This window comes from Netta rufina, assembly GCF_964035555.1.
Source record: "Netta rufina genome assembly, chromosome: 5".
Taxonomy (NCBI): Eukaryota; Metazoa; Chordata; class Aves; order Anseriformes; family Anatidae; genus Netta; species Netta rufina.
Window position 1 is genome coordinate 56,613,133 of NC_140128.1, and position 22,464 is coordinate 56,635,596.

The 22,464-nt window shown below is 44.2% G+C and overlaps 1 protein-coding gene across 1 annotated transcript in view; it reads left to right on the forward strand.

Moving 5' to 3' along the window:
* The window catches only part of CEP170B (centrosomal protein 170B), a 56,026-nt gene extending 34,415 nt beyond the window's left edge, over positions 1-21,611 (forward strand). Inside the window, exons 10-20 of the mRNA XM_084288141.1 lie at positions 69-257; positions 451-559; positions 2,008-3,777; positions 7,092-7,341; positions 9,711-9,870; positions 13,442-13,480; positions 14,032-14,175; positions 15,022-15,110; positions 15,655-15,748; positions 16,752-16,803; positions 17,532-21,611. Of these exons, the coding sequence (XP_084144267.1) occupies positions 69-257; positions 451-559; positions 2,008-3,777; positions 7,092-7,341; positions 9,711-9,870; positions 13,442-13,480; positions 14,032-14,175; positions 15,022-15,110; positions 15,655-15,748; positions 16,752-16,803; positions 17,532-17,767 (3,132 nt within the window). The 3' untranslated portion in view covers positions 17,768-21,611. The remainder of the gene's footprint in view (positions 1-68; positions 258-450; positions 560-2,007; positions 3,778-7,091; positions 7,342-9,710; positions 9,871-13,441; positions 13,481-14,031; positions 14,176-15,021; positions 15,111-15,654; positions 15,749-16,751; positions 16,804-17,531) is intronic.
* The last annotated feature ends 853 nt before the right edge of the window (positions 21,612-22,464 follow it).

Sequence of the window (22,464 nt, forward strand, 5' to 3'; positions counted from 1 at the left end):
CATTTGGGGCTAATATTTTTTTTTTTCTTTTTCCCCTTTTAATCTTTCCCACCCAATCGTCTTTTCAGGTTTTTGGTGTTCTCGAGTCACCTGAATTTTCCAGAATCTCCTCAGTCTTTCGACCAGTAATAAAAGGTGAAAAAGAGGACTCTGGTTCTCATCAGCATTTAATCAGTGAAAACGGCACTAGTCAGAAGTCACCCTTGCTCCAGGCGTTTGCCTCAAAAGCTGTGAGTGGGTCTCAGGCTGACATGCAGGTACGGGCGGTCCGGGTGGATTTGTTGAGAGGGTGGAGGTGTGGGTGGGTTTTCTGGAAGCATGGAAAAGTGATGTGTGGATTGCTTTCCATCTCAAGGAGACTGGGTGATGTGGATATGAGTGGAGAGATTTTGTGCCTAAGATTTGTTTTTACAAACTGCCTTTCTGACACACCTTCCCTCTTTGTTATAGATGTCTGCAGCAGCTCAGGGCAGTCAGAAGTGGGTGTCTAGGTGGGCAAGCCTTGCTGACAGTTACTCTGACTCTGGATCTGTTTCTGGGCAGGCTGATGGAGGTACAGGTAAGTCTCAACCTGACATTTACCTTTTGAAGGTGCCTGAATCTAAATCAGGATGATATGAAAAGCAGGAATTATGGGCTTCTGTGTGTCTGGCTGTGGCTTATGTTCTGTTTTAGCTAATGTATTTGTGGGTGGGAAGGGCAGTGTGAATTGTTCCCAGTGGAGCAAAGGTTTGAGAGCACCTCTGGTTTGCATTTCAGAGTCATCCAAGTTCTTCAGTGTTGTATTTGATATGACTAAAGGGCACCTGGGCAGCAAAAAGATTGTAAGGGCCTTGGGTGTTAACTAGCCCTAAGTAACTTCATAGACTGCCTAATGATGCCAGAAAAAAACCCTCTGCAAGTTGTCTTGGAGCATGGTTGCTGACTGGTGCTTTTTTTTGGGGGATGCTTCTCCTGTGCCTGGCTATGCTGAGAATTTTAGGCTGTTCTGGAGTTTGTTGACAGGTTTGAAATCTGGAGATTAGCATAGAAATCTAGGAATGGAGAAGGGAAAGGGAGTGGGAGGAGATCAGGTTCCCATCACAGCTAGGAAGACAGCTTACAAACCCCCAGGTCCTGCTGATATGCGAGAAGACACATAACAGGGCTTTGTTGGCTTTTAGAAATGCTTTTGCCCTTTTTTGTTCAGAAATATTTGTCGTTACCTTCATGCCATCAACAGCTAGAGACAGACTGAGTAAAGCTTAAAAGAAACCTTTGTTTTAGAGGTTACTGCCACTGTTTTCACACCATGTAAGAAAATGACTCCCAGAGCATTTGAAATATTACCATAGCCATCCAACCAGTTATCCTGGTATTTAAAGGTGGTATCAGATAAGAATCCCTGACCAGCAGGGGATAAATAAGAGCGCTCTTTCTGTGAAGTGTGATCATGCTGAAGAGCACCCACGCTGGGGCAGTGAGAGCTCTAATTCAGTTTCTTCATTATTAGCATCTTTCTTCTGAGGCTTTGCTGTAGGATACAATCAAATGGGAACTTTGTAAGAAACATCATTTGCATTGTGTAGAATGGTACCGAAAACGCTGCATCGCTGCAGTGGTTTTGCTTGATGGCTTTTCACATCGTTCCTGAGGTCTGATTTTTATGGTAGATTGATGCCAGCAAATTCATAGTATGGCCTCTAAACATATGTGATTGTACTGAGAGGTAGATTATCAGAGAATGTCCAAGTAGGATTTCAGATTCAGAGGAAAGGTGTTGAGCCTTCTGATCCAGCAAAGGAATTAAGTTTACTTTGGGTTTCTGTATTGGTAAACCTAAAGGGACTGAGCAGGAGTCTGGCCCAAATATGATGTTCATGTTAAACACAAGCTTTAGTTCTGCACGCAGTTTTTTCAGTGCTTTTGTGGACTTGCGCTTTGCATGATTAAGCTCTTAGTTGTTTGAGGAAAAAAAGGCAGTGTAGTTGTACAACATTTGACTTGTATCCACTTAACTCCCTTCAGAAAGTGGTGTAGCCACAAAACCTGGGGAACCAGAAAACGCTGTGCCCTTGAGAACGAGGCGCCTTCTTCCCCAGCTCCCGCCGAGTGATAAATCGGACAGCCCCACGCCCACGGTCCTGGTCTGCCAGGAGGCCTACTCCGAGGTTACAAAGAGAACCGTCGTGAAGGACCACTGCGTGGAAGCCTATGGTGATCCCAGCAGCCGCCTCTTCATCCAGGAAGACTTGGATCCAGACAGCCTCAGCGATGCCAGCAGATCCGACGATGGCTTCAGCTCGGAAAAAAGCAGGAAGTACAAAGAGAACAACAAAATGCTAGATCAGACGGGAGAAGACACAAAGTCAGAGAGCCGGCAGCAAGGAGCCCCCCGTGTTACAAATATGAGAGCTGTAAGTGAGGCAGTTTCTACTTCATTCTACATTGGAGATGACAGCAATGATGTGGGGATTGCCTCCAAGCTCTGTCTGAGCATGGCCCATGCTCGAGCTGACAAAGACGGCAAGGATCAGGAGTTTTCCTTCAAGGCTGCTGGCACACCTGTTTCTGGAAAGCCGCCAGTCAAAGACGTCAGTGCTTACATTAATGCAGCAGGAAAAATGGTTATTTCCCTTCACCAGAGTCCTCAAGATCAGGAAAATGCGGCAGGGAAGGAAACATCATCTTTTGTTAGGCAGGAAAGCTTTACCAAAGATAAATCAAGCGGCAGCGTTCCTCAAAACAAACTTCCGCATATTTCAAGTCACCCTCTGCTTAAAGATTTAGAGGCCGTTCGGTCAACCCGCATGGACTTTGGTCAGGACACTCATCTTCTCCTTAAGGATACTGAAACTGCCTTGGCAGCGCTGGAAGCCAAATTTCTTGGTCAAAGCCAACAGCTGGAGGCCTCGGAAACTGCTGGTCAGCTGGAGGACTCCTTGTCTGGCGACTCCGACGTGGACACAGCCAGCACGGTCAGCTTGGTGAGCGGCAAAAACGTCCCCACGAGCGCCCCGAAACGCAAAGCGGTGGCGAGCTTGCAGAAGGAGAAATCTTCCTCCACGCCGTCCATCCAGGACCAGTGCGGGCAGCCGAGCGCGCGGGACCGGCTGACGGAGAAGAGGAAGGCCCACGTGCCGGAGGCGCCGAGGTGCGTGGAGGCCACCAAGCGCTTCCAGATGAAGCGGAGCGCCGGGACGCGGGGGTCGCTCGACTTCACGGATGATGAGAGAAGCTCGAGCCTGCCCTACTTGCCCGTCCCAGACGCGGTCGTGTCTGACCATGAGCACTCGGTAACGCGGCCGGTTCCCAGAAGGAAGCCTTTCCCTCAGGCTGCCAAGGAGGAGCACAGCAAAGCGACGCCGAACGTGCAGAAGATCCAGCAAGTTCTCACCCGCTCCAACAGTCTGTCCACCCCGCGGCCCACCAGGGCCTCCAAGCTCCGTCGCGCCCGGCTGGGCGACGCTTCGGACAACGAGTGCGTCGATGCCGAGAAGACGGCCTCCAACCACGAAGCCACCGCGCCGGGCTCCAAGCAGTCCACGGAGACCAAAAAGCTCTCCCGGCTCGACATCCTCGCCATGCCGAGGAAGCGGGCGGGTTCCTTCACGGTGCCCAGTGACTCTGAAACCGCGCAGTCGAGGTCGGCGTTTTCGGGCCGGAGCGTGGAGTCCTATCGGAAGACGGGCGTTGCAGAGGTCAGAGCCGCAGCGAGGAAAACGGCGGCCGCTGCCTCCGCCAAGCAGCCTTTCAGCAGGACCCGCTCAAGCAGTGTCAAGTATTCTTCCACGTCCAGTAAGTGCTCGGGCTTTTGTTTTTCCTGTATTGCCTTCTTTCTGATTTACAGGCCGGACACGGTTGCCAGCAGTTGGTATTTCAACTAATTCAAGTCCTGCATTGGTGAGTACAACGCTCTGCATTCATGATGGCGATGGAGGGGCGAGGGTGATGCTTCCTGTGCAGCAGGGCTTGTGGGCAGCAGAGCATCTCAAATACCCAGGGAGATGTCATTGTGGTGTTGCCTGTGAGGATACCACAAATGGCTTTTTTTAATTTTTTTTTTAGCTCCTCGACTTTCTTTTTTTTTTTTTTGAGCAGCCAGTTGCCATCTAGCAGGAGAATGTTAGCCTTTTTGTTTGTTTGTTTGTTTCTGTTAAAAAGGTAGAATTTCATGCCTTTCCAGTTCTGTTCTGCTTTTCTCTGATGTCTAAAACTCAGAGTTTTCTCCAAGAATGGCTCTAATGGTACTGATGGCAGCTAATGTCCATGATGGCAGGTTTGAAGGCACGTGAAACAGGAAAACAAATCAAGTCCCTGTGTTTTAAAGGCTGTTCTCTTGTTCTTGCTGTAAATGCAAGCATGGATCTAGACACTACATTTTGATTGCCCCAAGAGGTTCCCTCTGCTGTGTTTTTTGATTTACTCTTGCCATGGGTAAGGAAGGCGCACGGTTATGCTGCCTGTGGGGAGGAGGTTCGGGAGCTATCTTGCTCTCTAGCTGTACACTTAGCAGCCTGTTACAAACAGACCCTCACAATATCAACACTTGTCATGGTTAAAACAGCCTTTAATTAAGAGGTGGGGACAGTGCAGGTGACAGCTCTGGTATGGTAATTGGCAACCAGACTGTCCCAGATAGTGCTTACGCCTTCACTCTAAGACCTGGTCTATGCCCAGGCTCCTTGACCTACCATGAATGTGACCAAGCAGGGCTGTTTGCGTTGTTTTTTAGGAAGGATGGGAGGCTAAAGGGACAGGAAGAACTGCTTTGGTTGAGTTTCTCAGGCCTGTTGAGAGGGTTGCTGTTTTGAGCAGATCCGTGTTTTTGTAAGGGCTCTTAAAGAGTTTTGGATGTGTCCTTTTTGTGTCCTTTCATACAGTTGAAATAATTATCCTTCTTGCACTATTCCTTTATATTGCATGCTAAAAATGTTATTTGCTGCTTGTTTTGATTTTGGATTGTTTTAGCACATCCAGCTTCCCTTTATTTCAATGTCTTTTTTCTTGCACTATTGTATATGCATGTAAATCAGAACGTAAATTAGCTACAAAGTGTGTAGAGTGGCTCTCTTGCCTTTTTCGAGATGATTCTGTTATTGACTTTGTGTTAATCAAACTTCGGATCAGTATGATGTGGTCCAGGTTTTACAAACAGGAGGTACTCTTCACACCCCCCTGCCTTTGGACCACAAACTTCAAATCATTTGGAGAAAAATGATAAGAGCTGGCCAGTTCTTGTTCTCAAATGAATTGGTTTTTGATTTGTAGAGCTTTGTAGTAACACGCTAACACCTCTCCTGGGGCATAGTTGCAGCACATGATGCTAATCCTTTCTTTGAATTATCTGCTCTTAAAATACTAACCTCCTAATTCCTTGATAGGATTGTGGACCTTGCACAAGCTCTAAGTAGACTAGTTGTACTTCCTCATGCTTTGTAGTGCTGTAGTGGTTGTCTGATGCATGTTCCTATACTAACGTTACAGACATTGTGAACGAGCACCCAGCACCTCATTCCTGGGACAAAACCAAAACATTGATAAACTGAACGGTCGCACTGTGCCATCGAGGTGTTTTTGAGCACGATACAGTAACCACTGAGAACGCTGGGTGTCAGGCCCTGGGAGTAAGGAGGCAGATGTGGCTGATTTATTCAAGGATTTCTTGAAGCATTTAGCTAACCACGGTGGTTTCCAACCATCCCAGTGGGAGAAAGTTAATCTTGCTAACGGAGGAACAGAATGAATATCTGGCCTCTGGATGAGAAATGCCAGTGGCTTGTCAGGCATCTGAGGTAACTTCATGTGAAGAGCGCAGATAACGTCAGGATAATCCAAGGTACCAATTCTGAAAGAGAAGGGCTGGTATCCCCCTGCCCTTCTGTGTACGTGACTTGTTTACTCAGTGTAATTTGAACGATACTGAGGGACTAGATTCTGATTGCCCTTGGTGTGCAGGGATGGAAAGTCAGGCCCTTAGTTTTGAAGTCCCTGTTTAGTGACGGGGTGATCTCTTGATTTGAAACCCATGCTTCAAAACAAAACAACAAAAAAAAAAACACCTCTCTGCTGGAGGAATATGAGCTGATTTATTTTTTCCATATATACATATATTTCTAATCCTGAGCCATGACCTGTGAATAGCTGAGACAACAACGTATAGGAACATTTTTTTTTCCTCTATGTGGTAACTGCCTAGTTTCTATCTCCATCTTATATGCCAAATTCATTATTTTTGTTTGCATGATCACGATGCTGGCTTAATTTGCTTTCAGTGGTTCAGCATTATTACAACCTTGGTAGCAGAATGAAGCTTTTAGGCGCTGTCATTTTCAATAACGTGGCCAGCTTTGTGTTTGGTGGGTCTTCATCCTCCAGGCAGGGATGGAAGGAATGAAGCACTGTGCAGAGAGTGCCATGAAACAGCACGCTCTGGGAGCCCAGTTTTCAAATCCGGGGGTTGATACCGGCACATCTCAGTGCTTCCCATGCAACGAGGACCTGGGTGGTTGCAGAAGCGGCGGGGACAAGCGGGCAGCCTCTGTTTGACTTCAGGGGCTGAATCTGGTCCTGACAGCCTGCTGGTGTGAGTGCTTTCTTGTAGAGTGTCAGTGACAGGGAGCTGTGAGGCAGGAAGTGGGGTGTGGACTCTTACAAATAAAAGCAAGTACCATCATCTCTGCTTCACTCAAAAAACCCCTTCCTTTTGCTTGTACTTGAAACTAATTGGTAAGGTGTCTGCAGGCTTGAAAATTGGGCTCTCTTCAGAGAAGGATTTCTGTGGGACTGTGAGGAGTCTGAAGCGTGTGCTACTTATACACAGAGCTTCTGTGCATGGAAAGCTAACTCAGTGGTAATAATTTAATACTTTGGAGCTGTTAAGAGTAATTTTGGTTTTGCATTGGAATTTCCCACTCCAAATTTGTGTAGCGGATGTGAGCCACAGAAGTGCTCAGCTTTGAAATAAGCTCCAAGAATGTGCTGTTAAACTTGAAATTTGCACAGAAACTCTCCTTCCCTTGTGTTCCTGGGCTAGTGTTGTGTTACCTTTTTGCCCTGTTGTAGTCCCTCTTCACTTTCCTTTGGTCTGAAACCAATTCATTTTTTATAAGCATCAAGGCGGAGACCGCAGGGTTCAGATTACACTTCTACTTCGGAGGAGGAATATGGCTCAAATCACAGCTCCCCTAAACACAAACGCTCCCATACTTCAACAGCCACACAGACGCCGAGGATGCGTGGCTCTGGGCTGGGCAAGCAGAAACACAACGGCAGAGAAACGGATGATGATGAAGAGTTTGACGACCACCCTGACCCCTACAACTTCATGGCGCAAACAGCAGAGATAGCAGAAATAGCCAGGTGAGGAGGTGGGCAGCCGTGGGTGCTTTTCCTTGGTGTTCAAACCCAGGTGTGAAGGTGGAAAAAGAGGCACACTCCCCTGTTGTCTGTGCGTCCCCCACCTCCCTTCATGCCTGAGCATCTCTGTGTTTTCCTGAAGCTTTACAGCCTGTGCCAGTGCTGGTTGTACCTTGTCTAGAAAACACCAAGGTGCAGGGAAGCTGGGTTGTTTCTGGGCTTGTTTCGTATTTCAGCTGTGGACAGGTATCCTCTTTTAGCTTTAAATCTCTCAAAGCATTTATCTATCTCTGCTTGTCACTGCATTCTGCTGGAAGGTGCTCTGGGCACAGACCAGTTCATGTGAACTGTCCTAATTCTCCTACAGAGGAAATCAAATGGATCAGCAAACAGCCAGCTGTAAACTGCCTGAAGCCGGTGAGGTAGCAGTAAGCAGTCGCTGCAGGGCAGAAACCTCTTTGGCTGGCATAATCGAATCCAGACAAGAAAACCTGTCTGTGCCCTGTATATAAATGAGTTGTTGCTGAGCTCGATGTCTGTGGATACGGAAGCTATTGTGTACTGGTGGTCCTGTGGTTGCCTGGAGGACTTTGGCAGTGAAGCAAATAGTTTCTTTTTTTAAACAGTGGCGTTTGAGGTTTGACATCTCTAATATGCGACTGCGTTATGCCAACTTTCCAGAAATACTGGTCTTCCATTGTGCTGGCCATACTTGAAATAATTTCGATGTAGGAAGCTGTCTTGGTGTGCTCCGGGTCAGCGTTTCCACGTCAGACTTATCACTTGCTGCACGGATCTCAAAAAGCTCCCTTTCCTGAACGCTGCTGGCAGCCCGTAGAAAACGTGCCAGCCCTCAAACCAAGCTGCTTTACCTGTGCTGTAAGAAGTGTGTTGGGGGGGAAACGTTGATTTCCCTCGTAGCAGCGTCCCTACCCAGGGAGAGCACTCGGGCACACAGGAGCTATAAATAAGTGATTGCATCAGCCTCGTCTGGCTCTGCACGCTGCAGAACTCGGTCACATAGTCTGCTTCTAATTGCTGCTCTGATTTCCGTTGCTGCTCCCAAATTAACTGGGAGGGGTTTAAAGTAGTCAGAGAGAGTTAAAAGGGAAAATGCCACTTGTTTACAGCAAGGGAATCGCACGGTGTGGGCATTCGGTGACAGCTCTATCCGAAACCGGCACGGGTGGGGGCACCTTCGGCAGGCAGATCCAGCTACTTTTTATTAATTCAATGACACATTTTCTTTCTGAGGAAATGTTTTGATGAACTGACAGCTTTATTATATTGCTTATGTTTTTTCCAAGTAAAGATGATGTCTTTCAGATGAAGTTAGCTAACCAGAAGACTTTTTTCTAAGCTCTTCCTTAAAGTTATCACAACGGCTACTTTTGGTCAGACATTTCTTTTTAGTCTCTGCCGCTAACAATCCAGAGACTCACAAACTGGTTTCAAGATCTAGAGCAAGCAGAGCAAAGTTCTGCAGTCACTGAGTCTTAACTGGAGACCTGTAAGGGGGCTTCAAGTTTCTTGTTTCTTCTGGTTTCTGAAAATCAGATCACTCTAAGGTATGCCATGCGTAACCCTGGTCACCCCTCATCCCTTTTGGAGATGATGGAGGGATATTTTGATTTGTAAATCATGAGGGAGAGGGAAAGAGCTTGAGGTTTTTATTCTTTATGTAATAAAGAATACAGTTTTTGGCTTTCTAGGAGAGCTCTAGCCGTGTTGTAGAACATCACACTGTGATAATTTCCATAAGGCACGAGAGCTTACTATTTTTTTTTTACTATTTTTTTACTATTTTTATTTTTTGCATGGTGGAGGAATACTTTCATTGTTGTTTTTTAGTTTAATGGTTTAAAGAGAAAAATAAAAGCCTGGAAATAAGCCACGAATATAATATTGGCCAATGGATTTGTTAATCCCATTTTCCTTCTTCGTGCTTTTTAGGTGAAAGCAAAAGTCCCAAGAAGAAGTGACCATGTTCTTCTATTTCAAAGATAAAATAAAATAGAATGGTTGGGGAACAAGAACATTAAGCTTCCTTATGGATCATCTCCAACACTTTTTGATAGTGTGTACTAACTAGAATTTGTTTTTAAATTAATCTCTACTTTGAAGCTGAGTATAGGAGAGAAGTGGATTTAATTTGTTGCTCTTGCATGTAGCCAGAGCATTCCTCATTGCCGTGCCAAGGCACCCCAAAGCTTTCCCTAGCCTCTGCAGAGATTGTAATTCATACAGACTTTCTGTGGTCCCCAGTAAGAAAAGTCTTTTTCAGATGCTTTTTTAATATATATATTTGTTATGAATATGAGGCTTGTTGTATCATGTGTCCTAACGGCTGTGCTTCATGCCCTGTGCTTCAGACTAAGCCAAACCTTGGTGAAGGATGTGGCCATCCTTGCTCGAGAGATCCATGATGTTGCTGGAGATGGGGACTCACAGAGTTCCTCAGGGACGGGACCAAGCACCTCCCTCAGCTCTGTGCCCAACACTCCTGCTTCTACCATATCGGCGAGAGAAGAGGTAAGATCCCAAACGGCAGAAATCCCGGCCTCTGAATGCTAGCAGGTGTGTGGGGGATGGCTGTAGTGGGAGATCAGGGCAGCATCCTTGGGTTCTGCAGCATTACAAACCCTTGCCATCCTAAAAAAAATAACAGGAGCAGATTGACTGCAGTCTGTTTAGGGCGCTCTTTATTTTTATTTTTTTAAATATTGAAACCAGGCAGGTTGCACTTTTGTTGGGGACATCGTTACAGCATCTCCAGGAAGCAGAAAGGCCCTAATGTCAACATGTTAGATTCCTAAGGACCCAACAGCCTCTAGTGGGACACTTGTCCCTGAGGAGCTGGATGGGGTAGGTGTGCAGTGCTCCTGGGCTGGGAAGCCTGAGCCTCCCTCCTCCTTCCAGCATTCTGAAATGCTTTGCAGGGGTTTCTTAAATCCCTTCCCTATACCTGTGTGTCAGCAGGCCAGGGCAGGGACTCTGCAGCCAGTGGAGTGGATGAGGATGGAGGACTTTATAAAATTTGGCTCACCAGTGCAGCAGCTCAGGGACTCAGCCCAAACTCAGCAGCACGGTGCCATGGAGGATCCAGCTGCTAAAGTAAAATTGCCTCCACTAGTATTTAAATGCAAACTCCCTCCAGTCTACGACCAGCATGGGGTTAAAATATATCTTTCCTTGTATTTGCTGTTCACCTGGGCCTCTTGGTCCTTTGTTGTCTTTGTTAGGAGAATTGCATGTCTGTCCTAAACAGGATTCAAAGCTGAGGCCAAACCTGCTGCCCTGCTAGGAGAGGATTTGGAGGCCCCATGACCCTGCTGTGTTCATTGATGAAGGTGCAGAGCAGAAGCTTAGGGAGGTTACTGGAAGATGAGGTGTGCGGGGCTGTGCTTGTGTTAAATAAACCCTGGTCAGCTGCAGCCTGCTCAGGGAAGGGTTTTCTGCTAGGGGCCATTTGGCTTTGAGCCACAGTGTGCAAACATTTCACGATAACTTCAGGCTCCAAGATGGTGTTTTATTGCTTTGTTTCCATGCAAATGCCACACCTGCAGAACTGCCTTTTGTGCTGCTCTGTTGAGCAGTTAAGGTGGCGTATCTGCCTGACTTCTGACTTGCAAACGAGACGTTTGCTGTGGGTTGGTAATGACCAGCACCCACTTCCTTCCAGCAGGAAGCACACCTACTTTGCTGCAGTGCCACTGAAGGGTGCGGCCCTAAGTCAGCACCTACAGAAGGTTGTTCCCTGCTGCTGGGTAGCACGGAGGAGCAGTGATGCCTACAAAACACAGAGACTGAGGCTGCTGTGAAAAAGCCTGGCCTTCAGAGCGCCTGGTAGTGATGCTGAATGGCTTGCCAGGACTTCTCAGACCCTGGCTAATGGAGGATTTCTCCCTGAAATGACTTTGCAGGGCTGTGTTGTGCTGTAGGTAATGCTCAGGAGCAGTAATTCAGGACTCCAAGCAGGCAGGAGGGAGCAAAATGACAAACACATGCACTGTCCTGGGGGTCCTGCTCCAGTCTGGTTGCAGTGAGAAGGGCCTTGCCTCATAGGCAATGGTGCAGGAGGATCCTGTCCTTCATCTGCTTTTGGCACGTTTGGTGTGCTCAGCCAGCGTTGGCTGAAACCCCAGTAAAGGCTTTTAACTAGATTCCCTCCCAGTAGGGCTGGATAACAGCGACTGCAGCACGGCCAGCGGCTGGGAGGCTGTTCAGGTAGACCCAGAACGCTGCCATGCATCGGTGGAGCTGCCTCGTGATAGCCAGGAACAGGTTAAATCAGCAGGACTTCGTGCTGTTGAGGTGTTGGGCTGAAAATAGCTTGGGATCCTGAACTGCATCCTGGGGGTCATGTTGTGGTTGGGAGTAACAGGACTGATGCAGGGTGTAGTAAATACTCATCACGTCTCTGGGACTGGTCTTGGAATCAGCGGGCATGGTCTGGGTGCTGCTGAACCTGGGCTAAAATAATTACTTTTAGCTTAACACAGGGAAGCTGCTTGGAAATCTCAAGATCAGCATGTGTGGTACTAAGCACTGTGACGTTTGTGTTTATTAAACAACTTTATGGTGAATGTTCTAGGAAAGGACGCAGAGATTAGACTTTTACTATAGCAAAAGTAATTTATTAGAAACATCTGCTAACAGTAACCATGTGAATGAGCAATGGTTGCTGTGCGTGACCATCTCTCTCATACAGCTCTGGTTCCTGCAGTGCTGTGTGCCATCCTGCCAGCCCTTGGTTTGGTGCTGCTAAATATTTGCACCTACTCTAAGAAACTGGGGGAAAAAATGCAGGGAAAAAGTGCCAACACTGGATTCACTTCTGAGGGCTCAGCACCTTAGCAGAAGCTTTGCTTTGGACCTCTGTGTGCTGCAGCACTTCTCAGCCTCCAACAAATTGCATTTTAAATTGCTTTTGTTACAGAGCTTGGCTAAGTGCAAAAACTGGGTGTGTTCTCTTAAAAGTTAAGATGGAGCCTTAGATTTAAACCTTATCCTTCATGTTCTGCCCTTCAGGTCCGAGAGTTGGCTTGGATGTTAGCCTGGGAGGGTTTCAGTTCCCCGGTGCACGTTCAGGGTGTTTTTTGTTTGTAGTCCTCAACTGTGCAGTATGAGAGAACCCAGGTTCCTGGAGTACTGAGCTGAGCCCTGCTGAAAGCAAGGGTGAAACCTTCATGATTCCCGTTTACCGAAGTCCCAGGTTGTTTGGGATGCCTTGGGTTATGTGTGTGTAGGTGTTGCAGGGGGAGTCAAGTGGGTCAGCCCAAATCACTGGACACTTCTGCAAGGCTTAGTCCTGCACAAAATTATTTGGTTGGCTTTTTTTTTCGTTGTTAATGATATAGCAAAAAAAATATATATCCCAGTTATATTTATGAAGTTGCTGCCTGTGATTCTGTGATTTTAATGTACTCAGTATGACTGTTGGTGTGATGAGAGGAGGTGCTTAGGATGTGACAGAACAGAAAGCATGAGAAGGAAGCAGGTTGTGTATGACCATCTCCTGCTGGTGGTGGAGCAGATGCAGCTCCTACAGCTGGTTGTGCCGAGATGTGCTGGACTACAGGAATATCTCGTTCCCTTCTGACACTGTTTTCACTGCTGCAGCCAGCCTTAACTCACTGTTTCTGCACTTCACAAAAGGATGCTTAAAAAAACAAAGCTTATTAGCTAAACATTTTGGCTGTTGTGCACCCATAGCATAATGTCTCATGCCTTCTGCCTGTGCATAACCCAACTGCTACTGCGTAGAGTTTGGGAAGCCTGGACCCTGGATCGCACACGGCTTCCTCACGAAGCTGAGTGCTGTTGCCAACCCCAGAGCCTCCTGTGCTCGGAGAGCTGTGGGATTTCACTCAGCACTTTCTGAAGTAACCGGGGAGCTGCCTGAGACCACCTCTGCAGAACTGGTGGGTGACCAGCACCTCCGTGGGCTTCAGTGCATGCTGAAGGGGGTGGGCAGTGAGTGCTGGTCCTCAGGAATGCGCTTTGGGGAACGTCACCCCAAAATAACGATGTGTGTGTTCTTTGATACTTGCTGTCACAGTCATTCAGTAGCATTGATCTCTTTGTTTCTGTTTTAACACAGATTGCTCGTAGATCTTTTCGGCTGGCATATCCATCTCAGGTGCACTTTCCATCCCATTATTTTTGTATTCCTGTCTTGTCACTGTTACCTTCCTCACCTTCTTTTAGAGGTTTTTTGTCTGTCAATCAAACAAACAGGAGTAGCTGTCTTGCTGTTTCTGTTCTTCCTGTTAATTGTCCGCATTATCGGTGGTTTTGGATTTCTTTTTCATCTCTTCCATGTGTTATTAAATGTTTTCTGATTAATTTTAGTGTCACTTTAATGTTACATTGGTATATTAAAACATAAGATACAAGGAAACAGGGCCTTTTGAGTTTTAGCCCATAAAAGGCTAAGATGTACTGTTCAGTGACACATTTAAGTCTCGAGATTATAAAGTGGAACAGCCCCACTAAGTTTCGTAGGATGACTCCAGTGGGCAGATACTTGGGGTCTGGTAATTTGTTTAGGAACCCATACCTGTCTGAACAAGACTTGAATGAATCAGTGTTCCTCTGGGGCTTGCCTGAAAATCTGCCATACCTGCACTGAGTGCCTGTGTGCCTCCTTCCCTACTCATTTTTAATGACTCATTACTCATTATTTCCAAGTTGGTGCAGCACATTCCAGAAGCAAGTCTGAACTACCAGAAAGTGCCTCCGGGATCAGTGGAACTGAAGGATTTTGACCAAAATATGAACGATAATAGAGAAGAGGATCCATCAAAAAAAACAAGGACAAGAAACCGTGAGGAGGCAGGCCACCCTTTTCTTTGCTTTCTAACTTTACATATGATATTACTCGGTTGCACTATGCATGTCTGTATAGAAATAGTGTTAAAGAAGTGAAAAAAAGGAACAGAACATCAGTCTTTTAGCCCACAGTAACTGGAAGTTTCCTCTCCTGTGTAAAGCTTCACTAGCATCTGAGGCTTGATCGCCGGGGAGGAGGCATTCAGTGTCAGCCCACTTTGGCTATTTCACTTGCTCTTGTAAATAAAAACACAAATGTCTCAACTTTGAAATGTGCAGCATTGGTGGTTTAATGACAAGAAATCACGTCAGAAGACCAGCTGCCCTTAACCAGTAATGGCACCGTACTTTTCTGCAGTGGGCATGCTGGTCCGAGCTGCCTGTGAAGCAGTCGTGGCATATGGCATATAGTCTGTATATGCCTGGCTGAATATCAAGATATATGACCGTGAAAGTGGCCTGAAGTGTCTCATATAAATCACTTAGGATGTTTTGTTTTGTGTGTGTGTGTGTGCACGCATACTTGGTTTTGGGGGTGACGATACCTATCAAGCTTGTGAAGTCTTACAGAAATGTTTAAGCAGTTATGTGACTTCAAACAACTCTGTCTTCCTCAACTCTTCTAGAAAAATAAAAGGACCAAAGCCAACAACTGAACAGGTTACTGTTAATCTTTCTGCCAAAGTGCTACAACAAAGCTGTATGCTATCTTAATCTCCCTTGAGCTTCATATATCATGCATATAGCTAAAGATATCTCAGTGGGGATTGTTTACTCTAAAAAAGAAAAAACAGTATTTTTTTCCTCTTTTGATAAAAATTTCTTTATCTGATTTGCCTTTTATTTTAGGTAATCTTTGACAACCTGATGTTGAACCCAGTGTCCCAGTTATCACATACAATCCGTGAAAATACAGAAAACCTAGCTGAAAAAATGAAGTAAGTAACTTTTTGTCCCTGGCCTGAAATGTTGACTGGCTCTTTGTGGAAGATAATACATTGTCATCTTCAAAAGTCTTATTATCAAGGGGTAGGGAATCGGTGTAGTAAATGGGGTATGGAGTGAACGAGAGATAATATGGTCTCTTGCCATCTCTTTTCTTGTATGTTTGGCCTCTGGAATTTTAGTGCTGGATTTAGAATATCTGTTAGTCAATTAACTTTGAAATGCTGCCTGTGGAAAGAGAGAAAAAAAAAATGTATTCCTACCGGTGGATTTTGTTCTCTTTCCTCCCATGTCCCAAGGCTCTTGGAAAGCCCACAGATCACCAGGTCTTGTGCAAGCTCTTCAAAGCCTGTTGTTGCTCTAGAAGCCATCAGGTAGAGAAGGACTTTGGAATGTTCCTAAATCAGCTGATAGCAGCTTTGTCCTGTCACTAATCCATTAATCTCCTTTGTTGCCACATCTTGTGATAATTAAGTCTTTCAAACAATCAGCTTTTGGATGGCAATTTTAAGACCTGTTCCACTCTTTGTGCTGCAGGATTCTGTTTCAAAACTCAGAGAGGACCTGGGAGGAGATGGAGGCCAAAATTAACTCAGAAAATGAAGTGCCAATTCTGAAGACATCAAACAAGGTAAGACATGGAAAAAGTAAACTACTGAAGGCTTGTGTCCATTGAAAGCTTTGTGAGAAACTGACCTAAGTTCTGGCCCGCCTCAAATCAATTTCTGAATTTACTAGTCCATTTGCATGTGTTGAACTGCTGTTTTCTGTTGCTGCTTTAGGTGTGACAAGGTGAGTTCTTTCAGCTGTTGTGGTACTGTCACTTTCACCAAAATTTTCTCCTCTGCCTTAGTAATTCATCTTTAGATGCTCAGTCCCGTAGCAGCTGTTCAAATGCAGGATCTTTAGGCTTCATTTAAACATCTTCCAAAGCATCACCTACCATGCAGTTGCCACATGTTTAGTTGAAGATAAGTCTTTCTCCTGGATGTTCGTTTTTTTCCCTACCTGTTACAATTTGTCAACAGGACAATAACAAAAGCCTCATCTGTAGGGTGGTGTTTGTACTCACATAACCTCTTACTGTCATTTATTGGGACCATCAGCAGGGATTTAAGTACAGTAATGGACTCTGGCTAATGCTAAGAGTATGTATAACTGTGCAGGACCTGTGTCTAACGACTCAGTGCTACAGCAGTGTATCTGTGGCCAATTACTTTGTCTAGTCTAGGAGTTGTTTGCAAATATCTTTTTGAGTGTGGTGTTAAAGGGGTGTGAATGAGCCTTTGTATAGTTAGTGTCCAGCTATGTGGACAATTAATCTAGTTGACACTTCAAATGTAATAAACCATTGTAGCTATAAACTGGGTGGTGTAGTAGCGCTTGAGAAAATGAGGCAGAGCAGAGGTTGCGTGTGCTGACCTAGATAGAGATCACAGAATCATCTCGGTTGAAGAAGACCTTCAAGATCATCAAGTCAAAGCATAATGCTATATTAGTCTTTTCTGTTAAATAACCAGGTTTGGAACTGACTTTGAATATTCTTGATGGGAAAAGGCAGGAAGAGTAGGACTGGATTTATGCATAAGTTGAGTAACTTGTTTAAATCTCCCTTCTGATGCTTTTATTTTTAGGAAATCAGTTCTATCCTGAAGGAGCTCAGGAGAGTTCAAAAACAGCTTGAAGGTTGGTCATTTGAAATGTTTGTTTTGTCTTTCCTATGCCAGTAAACTGTACAAAATAAAATAATGTGGCTTGATTTGCAACTGAAAACTGGGAAAGGATGCAGAAGTTGAGTTTGCATGGTGCTCTTTGAGTGCATATGGAAGGAACAGTAGATTCATCTTGTACTGCCAATTTTTCTTTTGACTTTTGAAATGTAGAAGCTGTAGCTGTGGAAACACTTTGTGGTAATTAGTATATTCACATAAGATGCACTGGCAAAGGTCTGTTCTGCTGAAATAATACTTAGCAGCTCTTCCAGCCAGTGAGCTGTGCTTTGCTTTTGGACTACGTGTCCATGTTGGCTTGAATCTTGCACGTAGAGCTCTGCGCAACAGAGAAGGTACGGCAAACTCAGTGGATGTTTCTTGCATCATCTGGAAGCTTAATAACAATATGTGAAAGCATACAGGGATCACTTCAGGCTCCTGCTAAATGCTTGTCATTTTTCTGCTGTAGTTTGTCGTGTTAAATTTAACCAGAAAGTTGAGTGTCCTTGTAAACTCAGACTGGGAGAGGTTTTGCTTATTAAAGCTGCTTAGGCCTGAAGATACTGAGGGGGAAAAAATAACATGATTAAAATGAACACAAGTAGTGCCTACAGTTCTGTGGCCTTCAAAACGAAGGCAAGTAACTTCTTTAAACAACTCTGAGTTCTGCTAATATGTCTGTGTATGCCTCTTTTTCCCCAGTTATAAATGCTATCATTGACCCTACTGGAAACTTGGATGTAGTTGCCAGTAACAAAGCATCTGCTGCTGCTAAACAATCCACAGCCACTAAAGTCAGGACTGCTAACGCATCTGGGTCCACACTGGAGACGTTGTCCCCAGCACAGATGAGAAACTACACGCAGAAATCGAACTGTGGCTCTTCTAGTTTGCAAGATTCGAATTTCATTCCAGATGGAGAGAAATACGTGATCTGATGAAATATTTTGTATTGCTATCATACTGTAATCTACTGTCGCGTTAGTATTGTATGTGAGTGGTTTGTGGACAGTTTGTGTGGAGCAGTTGTTTAGATTGCTAACATGTTGCACAAAAAAAAAAGAAAATCTATGCTGTGAGGGTGAATGGCAAGTCTGTGTATGCCTTTTAAACAAGACTAGCACTGTGGAGCAGCACATATTCAGCATAGAGGCAAAACGACTTTTAAAGAGTTACTCATTTATTCTTCCAGTGTGCCATAAGAAAACAGGCTTTGCATACCCTCCATTCAGTACTGCCGAAGCTAAAGTGTTCTTGCATTGGCCTGTTTATAATTATTCAGTTATAATGAGGCGCAGGTTTAAGAAAAAAACACGCAACACTTTTTGGTACTGTATTTGCTTTGGTTTTGTTTATTTTATTATTTTTTTTTTTTTACTTGTACAAGTGAGCATTGCAGCTCTGTTGGAATCAACGTGCAAATCCAGCAGAACGATGGTGCAATATAATGGGTTTCTCAGAGGAACTCTTGCTACAGTTCTGTAATCAGCAGTCTTAAAAAGGTAATCACACTGAAGTTGTACATATATCTTTTTTTTTTTTTAGTTCAGAAAACAAAAGAAGGCAGAGCAAACCCTTGTTGTTCTCTCTTGGGAAAGTGTAAAAGTTAATGCTGGTGTGAATGTAAAGATTTCTAATACAGTTACTGTTTTTGGTGTTTCAGGCCCAAAGTTTGGTGTAGGTACAAAAAAAAAAATCAAATTTTACAGTTTAGCTTGCCAAATTTTTGGTACAGTTGCTATCTTTAAGCTTTTTATGAACTATTCAGTCTTTTTGCAATGAACTAGAAATACTCCTGGCTGGGCCAACAACTATGTTGTTTGGTTTAGCTAATTGCTAAGAAAAGCATCTGTTCCAGTGGCTCACATAATAAACTTAATGACACAGTTGCTGTGAACTAGTGTTCACTTGATGGCACTCAAAAAATAACGGCGTAAGTGTAGCTCCTCCTTTATGGTTGGTTCTCCTATAATTTTTTTTTTCAATGCAAAAGTGCTTGAAAACAACGGCTCTGTGGTATTTTTAGAAACTACCCACCAGTGTCAAGCACTTCATATATCTGGGATTTTTGTCTGGATTTTATTTTTGGTAATTATAGTCCCAGAAACACTACTATGTGCAGTTGCACTAAGCAATTTCTTGTTTAAAAAACATTGCATTTTGTATTCTGCCTTTCAGTTAAGCTGCAAAACCTGCAATTTCTGTTGCTCTAAAAACAAAAGGTTTGGTTTTGCAGAGGACCTCTTCCAGATGTGTTTGCTCCCAGTTTTTTCCATCTCGTATTGATTCCTTTTTCATTCTTCCTGGTCCATTAACAGTAATCAGGTAGAGAAATCCTTCCATGGTCATGGAGGATACATTTGCTGGGAAAGGTGAGCAGATGAGTTCCACTTTGCCCTCATACAGTGTGTAATTTAACTAGTGAAATGGTATCCCAAGCTTGACTGCTTCTTGTGTGCCGACTTTATATTTTGGGTGGGTAGTGGATTCCTTAGTTAGCTTCAGTAGTTACCTGAGCTTTTCTGCTAGAATGTTGTGAAAGTGGGAACCAGTTAAAATAACTTAAATAAGTAGGGATGCTCACAAAGTGTTTAGTCTTACTAGCAAAGAGCATGAGTGCTTTCCTGGTGAAGCCAGTGGGAGCTTTCTATCAATTTCAGCAGAAACAGGATCGGTCTCAAAATGGGAATATGCCAGCAGGTTGCTAATTTGAGAGTGCAGGATGCTGGCTGGCAAACAATAGGTTCAAATATCCTTCCAATATCTCCAGCAGGTTATAACTCATCTGCTTATGTGGAGATGCGCTTCCATGAGGAAATCTGCTGAATTTCACACAGATGAATGCAGAATAATAATAAAAAAAAAATGCCCATGATGCTCTTCTGCCTGTAATATACGCACTGTCTGAATGTGTTGATTCACTTGTTTACTCTGATCTGTCTTTCCTTGAAATACCTGACTGTGTCTGTGATGACTATCATAAGTGGTGGTTTGTTCCTGACATATGAAACATTTTCCCAAGCCCTGCTTTGTTAGGGCTTGATATGACCAGGTGCTACCCCAACTCACTAGGAGCTGAAGGACCCTCACAGATGAGGTATTGCTGTTAGTTTTGGTTTTGCTGTAGAGACACGTGAATTACTCAGACATCTGACTCTTATTGTTTGTTATCCGCATTTCCACATCTTCGTGGCTATGCTCTAGTGGATTTTTTTTCTCTACAACATGTCCTCGAATTGACTTCTGATTGTTTTCACTTGAAAATTGCTTGACCCTTCCATCTTCCATGAACGCATCAGGAATGGATTTTCTTCCTTGATTGCTTTGTTCTGAATTTGAGAGCGCGCCCGCAGACACCTTACATCAATTAAGCCAACCCACAAAATACGGTACCTCTTCGAGTGACTAATAAGGATGCAGCAGTCCGTGCCTGCTCATAATTTGGACGTGTGTGAGAAGGGCTGGGGGGGGAGATGCACAGCTTGGTTTATTTGTGACTCAGCCAAAATACAAAATGCTTCTGTGTCCTGACGCAGTGTTCGTGCTTGGATCTTTGCATTTAAAACAGTCTTGTTAGTCAGCGAGGAAACACAACATAATTTTTTCTTGTGTTCACCGTTTCTGAAATTCACCCCATTTGTACTTGTCTGCTCCAGATACACCAAAGAGCTAGCCACTTGAGTAACTCCTCTGTTAATTTTCAGTCTTACACATGGTACTGTGTGCATCCATGCCTCCGTGACTGCAGGGTGAGCGTGCCAGGTGTGTCTTGTTGGCCTGGGACCAGTGTGCAGGATGCCTTTTGGCTTTGGTGAGCTGTGGATGGGCCTCGCGTTGAGCTTGGTAGGGGTGATGCTGACCTGTGGGTCGTTCTCATACTGTTTTGCTTTCACATGTTTTGTATTTGACTAAAGAAATGTAACGAAGGGTGGGATTTTCCAAGGCTTAGGGAAGCGAGCGCTCAGGCCCTCGTGGGCTTCCATGCGATCTGGGTGCCTGATGCCTTGAACACCTTTCAAAATCCCAGCCCTCAGTTCTTCCACTATACTTGAAAACCATGTTCTCAGTTCAGCGCTTTCAAATGTAAAAACCTGTTACTCTGTGCTGGGATGAATGTAAATTCCTGGGAGAATGTGTATGAGCTTTGTGAGCAAGGACACAATTGTACCTACAGTGAGGTCATGTCGTGGTCGTGCTCCAGGAGAAAAGAACGTCTGCATCATCTTTGAGTAATATTTTAGTAAAGGTAAACCTAGTGGAATGTTTACAGCCTACTGAAAAAAAAAAAGAATTAAAAAGAAAAAAAAGGAAGAAAAACTGTAAGGTAGTTAAGTGCAAGATTCTACTAGTGTTTTTTTTTTGTTTTTTTTTTTTCTTGTTTTGCAGATCACAGTAGCTATTTTTGAAGTTTGGTAAATGTGTATAACTTTTGCAAAGACCAGACAGAACTACCTGTTCACTTTTGATGTGCCCCATGCTGAATTGTGCCTATTTCACTATCTGCTGTTGTTATGCTGCTGATTCTGCTGTTCTGAACTGTTCACTGGATCATTCCATTTGCATGCAACACAAATGCAAGCTGAGCTGTTTGAGAGTAAAGCTGAAACACATTTGTATAACTTGAACTGATTAATGACTTTCTCTTTTCCACACCCTCTGGAAATGCTGTGTATAATTTTGATTTGTTTCTCCTACCTTGATTTTTTTTTCTGCTTTTTTTAATGGTAATTTATTTTTGTTTGGATTATAGGCAGTATCTGTACATTTTGTTCCAAGGTGATATTGTGGACGTCTTTAAAAAATAAAATAAATTGTTATTTTATATAATTTTATCATAAAGTTGCTCTAATAAATCATTCTTATATCATGTGACAATACGATTCTGGAATTTTGTGTGTTAATTTGTTGAGAGTAAGTGCTCAGTGGACTAAATTTTCCAACTACCTGTTTACATTGGTGTTAATAAGTACAGCGTAACGAAAGACTTGCCAGCAACTGAAGACATAACAGCACAGCTGGATCCCCTCTGGTGCCACCTGGGGCTGGGGCAGGTCCCTCTCTAGCAGTACAGGAGTCCCTTCTGCCCTGCTCTGGGATTGAAGTCTGCAAGTCCCCGTCACCTGAGGGTGGTCTTACCTCTTACTTCTGTATGGTGATATGTAATTTAATTTTGCTACCGTTTTATCTCATTGCCATGATTAACAGTGGTGTTTTAAAAGGTTAAATCCAGCCTGGATATGATCATGCCCTAGCAGGTGATCATAGAAACATACTTGTACTCCCTCTTTTGCCCTCATTTTGTATATGTTGGATTTTTACATTTATTATGAATGTAAATGAATTATGATTTTTTTTTTCTTCCACTACATCACTGTCTTCTATTCCTCCTGGAGTTTTGTCTGACCTTTGCATCTTTCTTGGCACTTTAGAAACAGTATTAATTCCTTTCCTTCTGCACAGCCTTCAGGTGTCTGCAGCTTCACCTGCCCTGCTCGGTGCTGAGCTGGACTTTGGCTCCACGTCTCTGCATTAGCACAGCTTCTCTAGGAAGTACAACAGTAGCACAATAGTACAATAGCAGATCAGAACATTGCATGGTTTCCAACAAGAACTAAAGTGCAGAGAAAGGAATAAA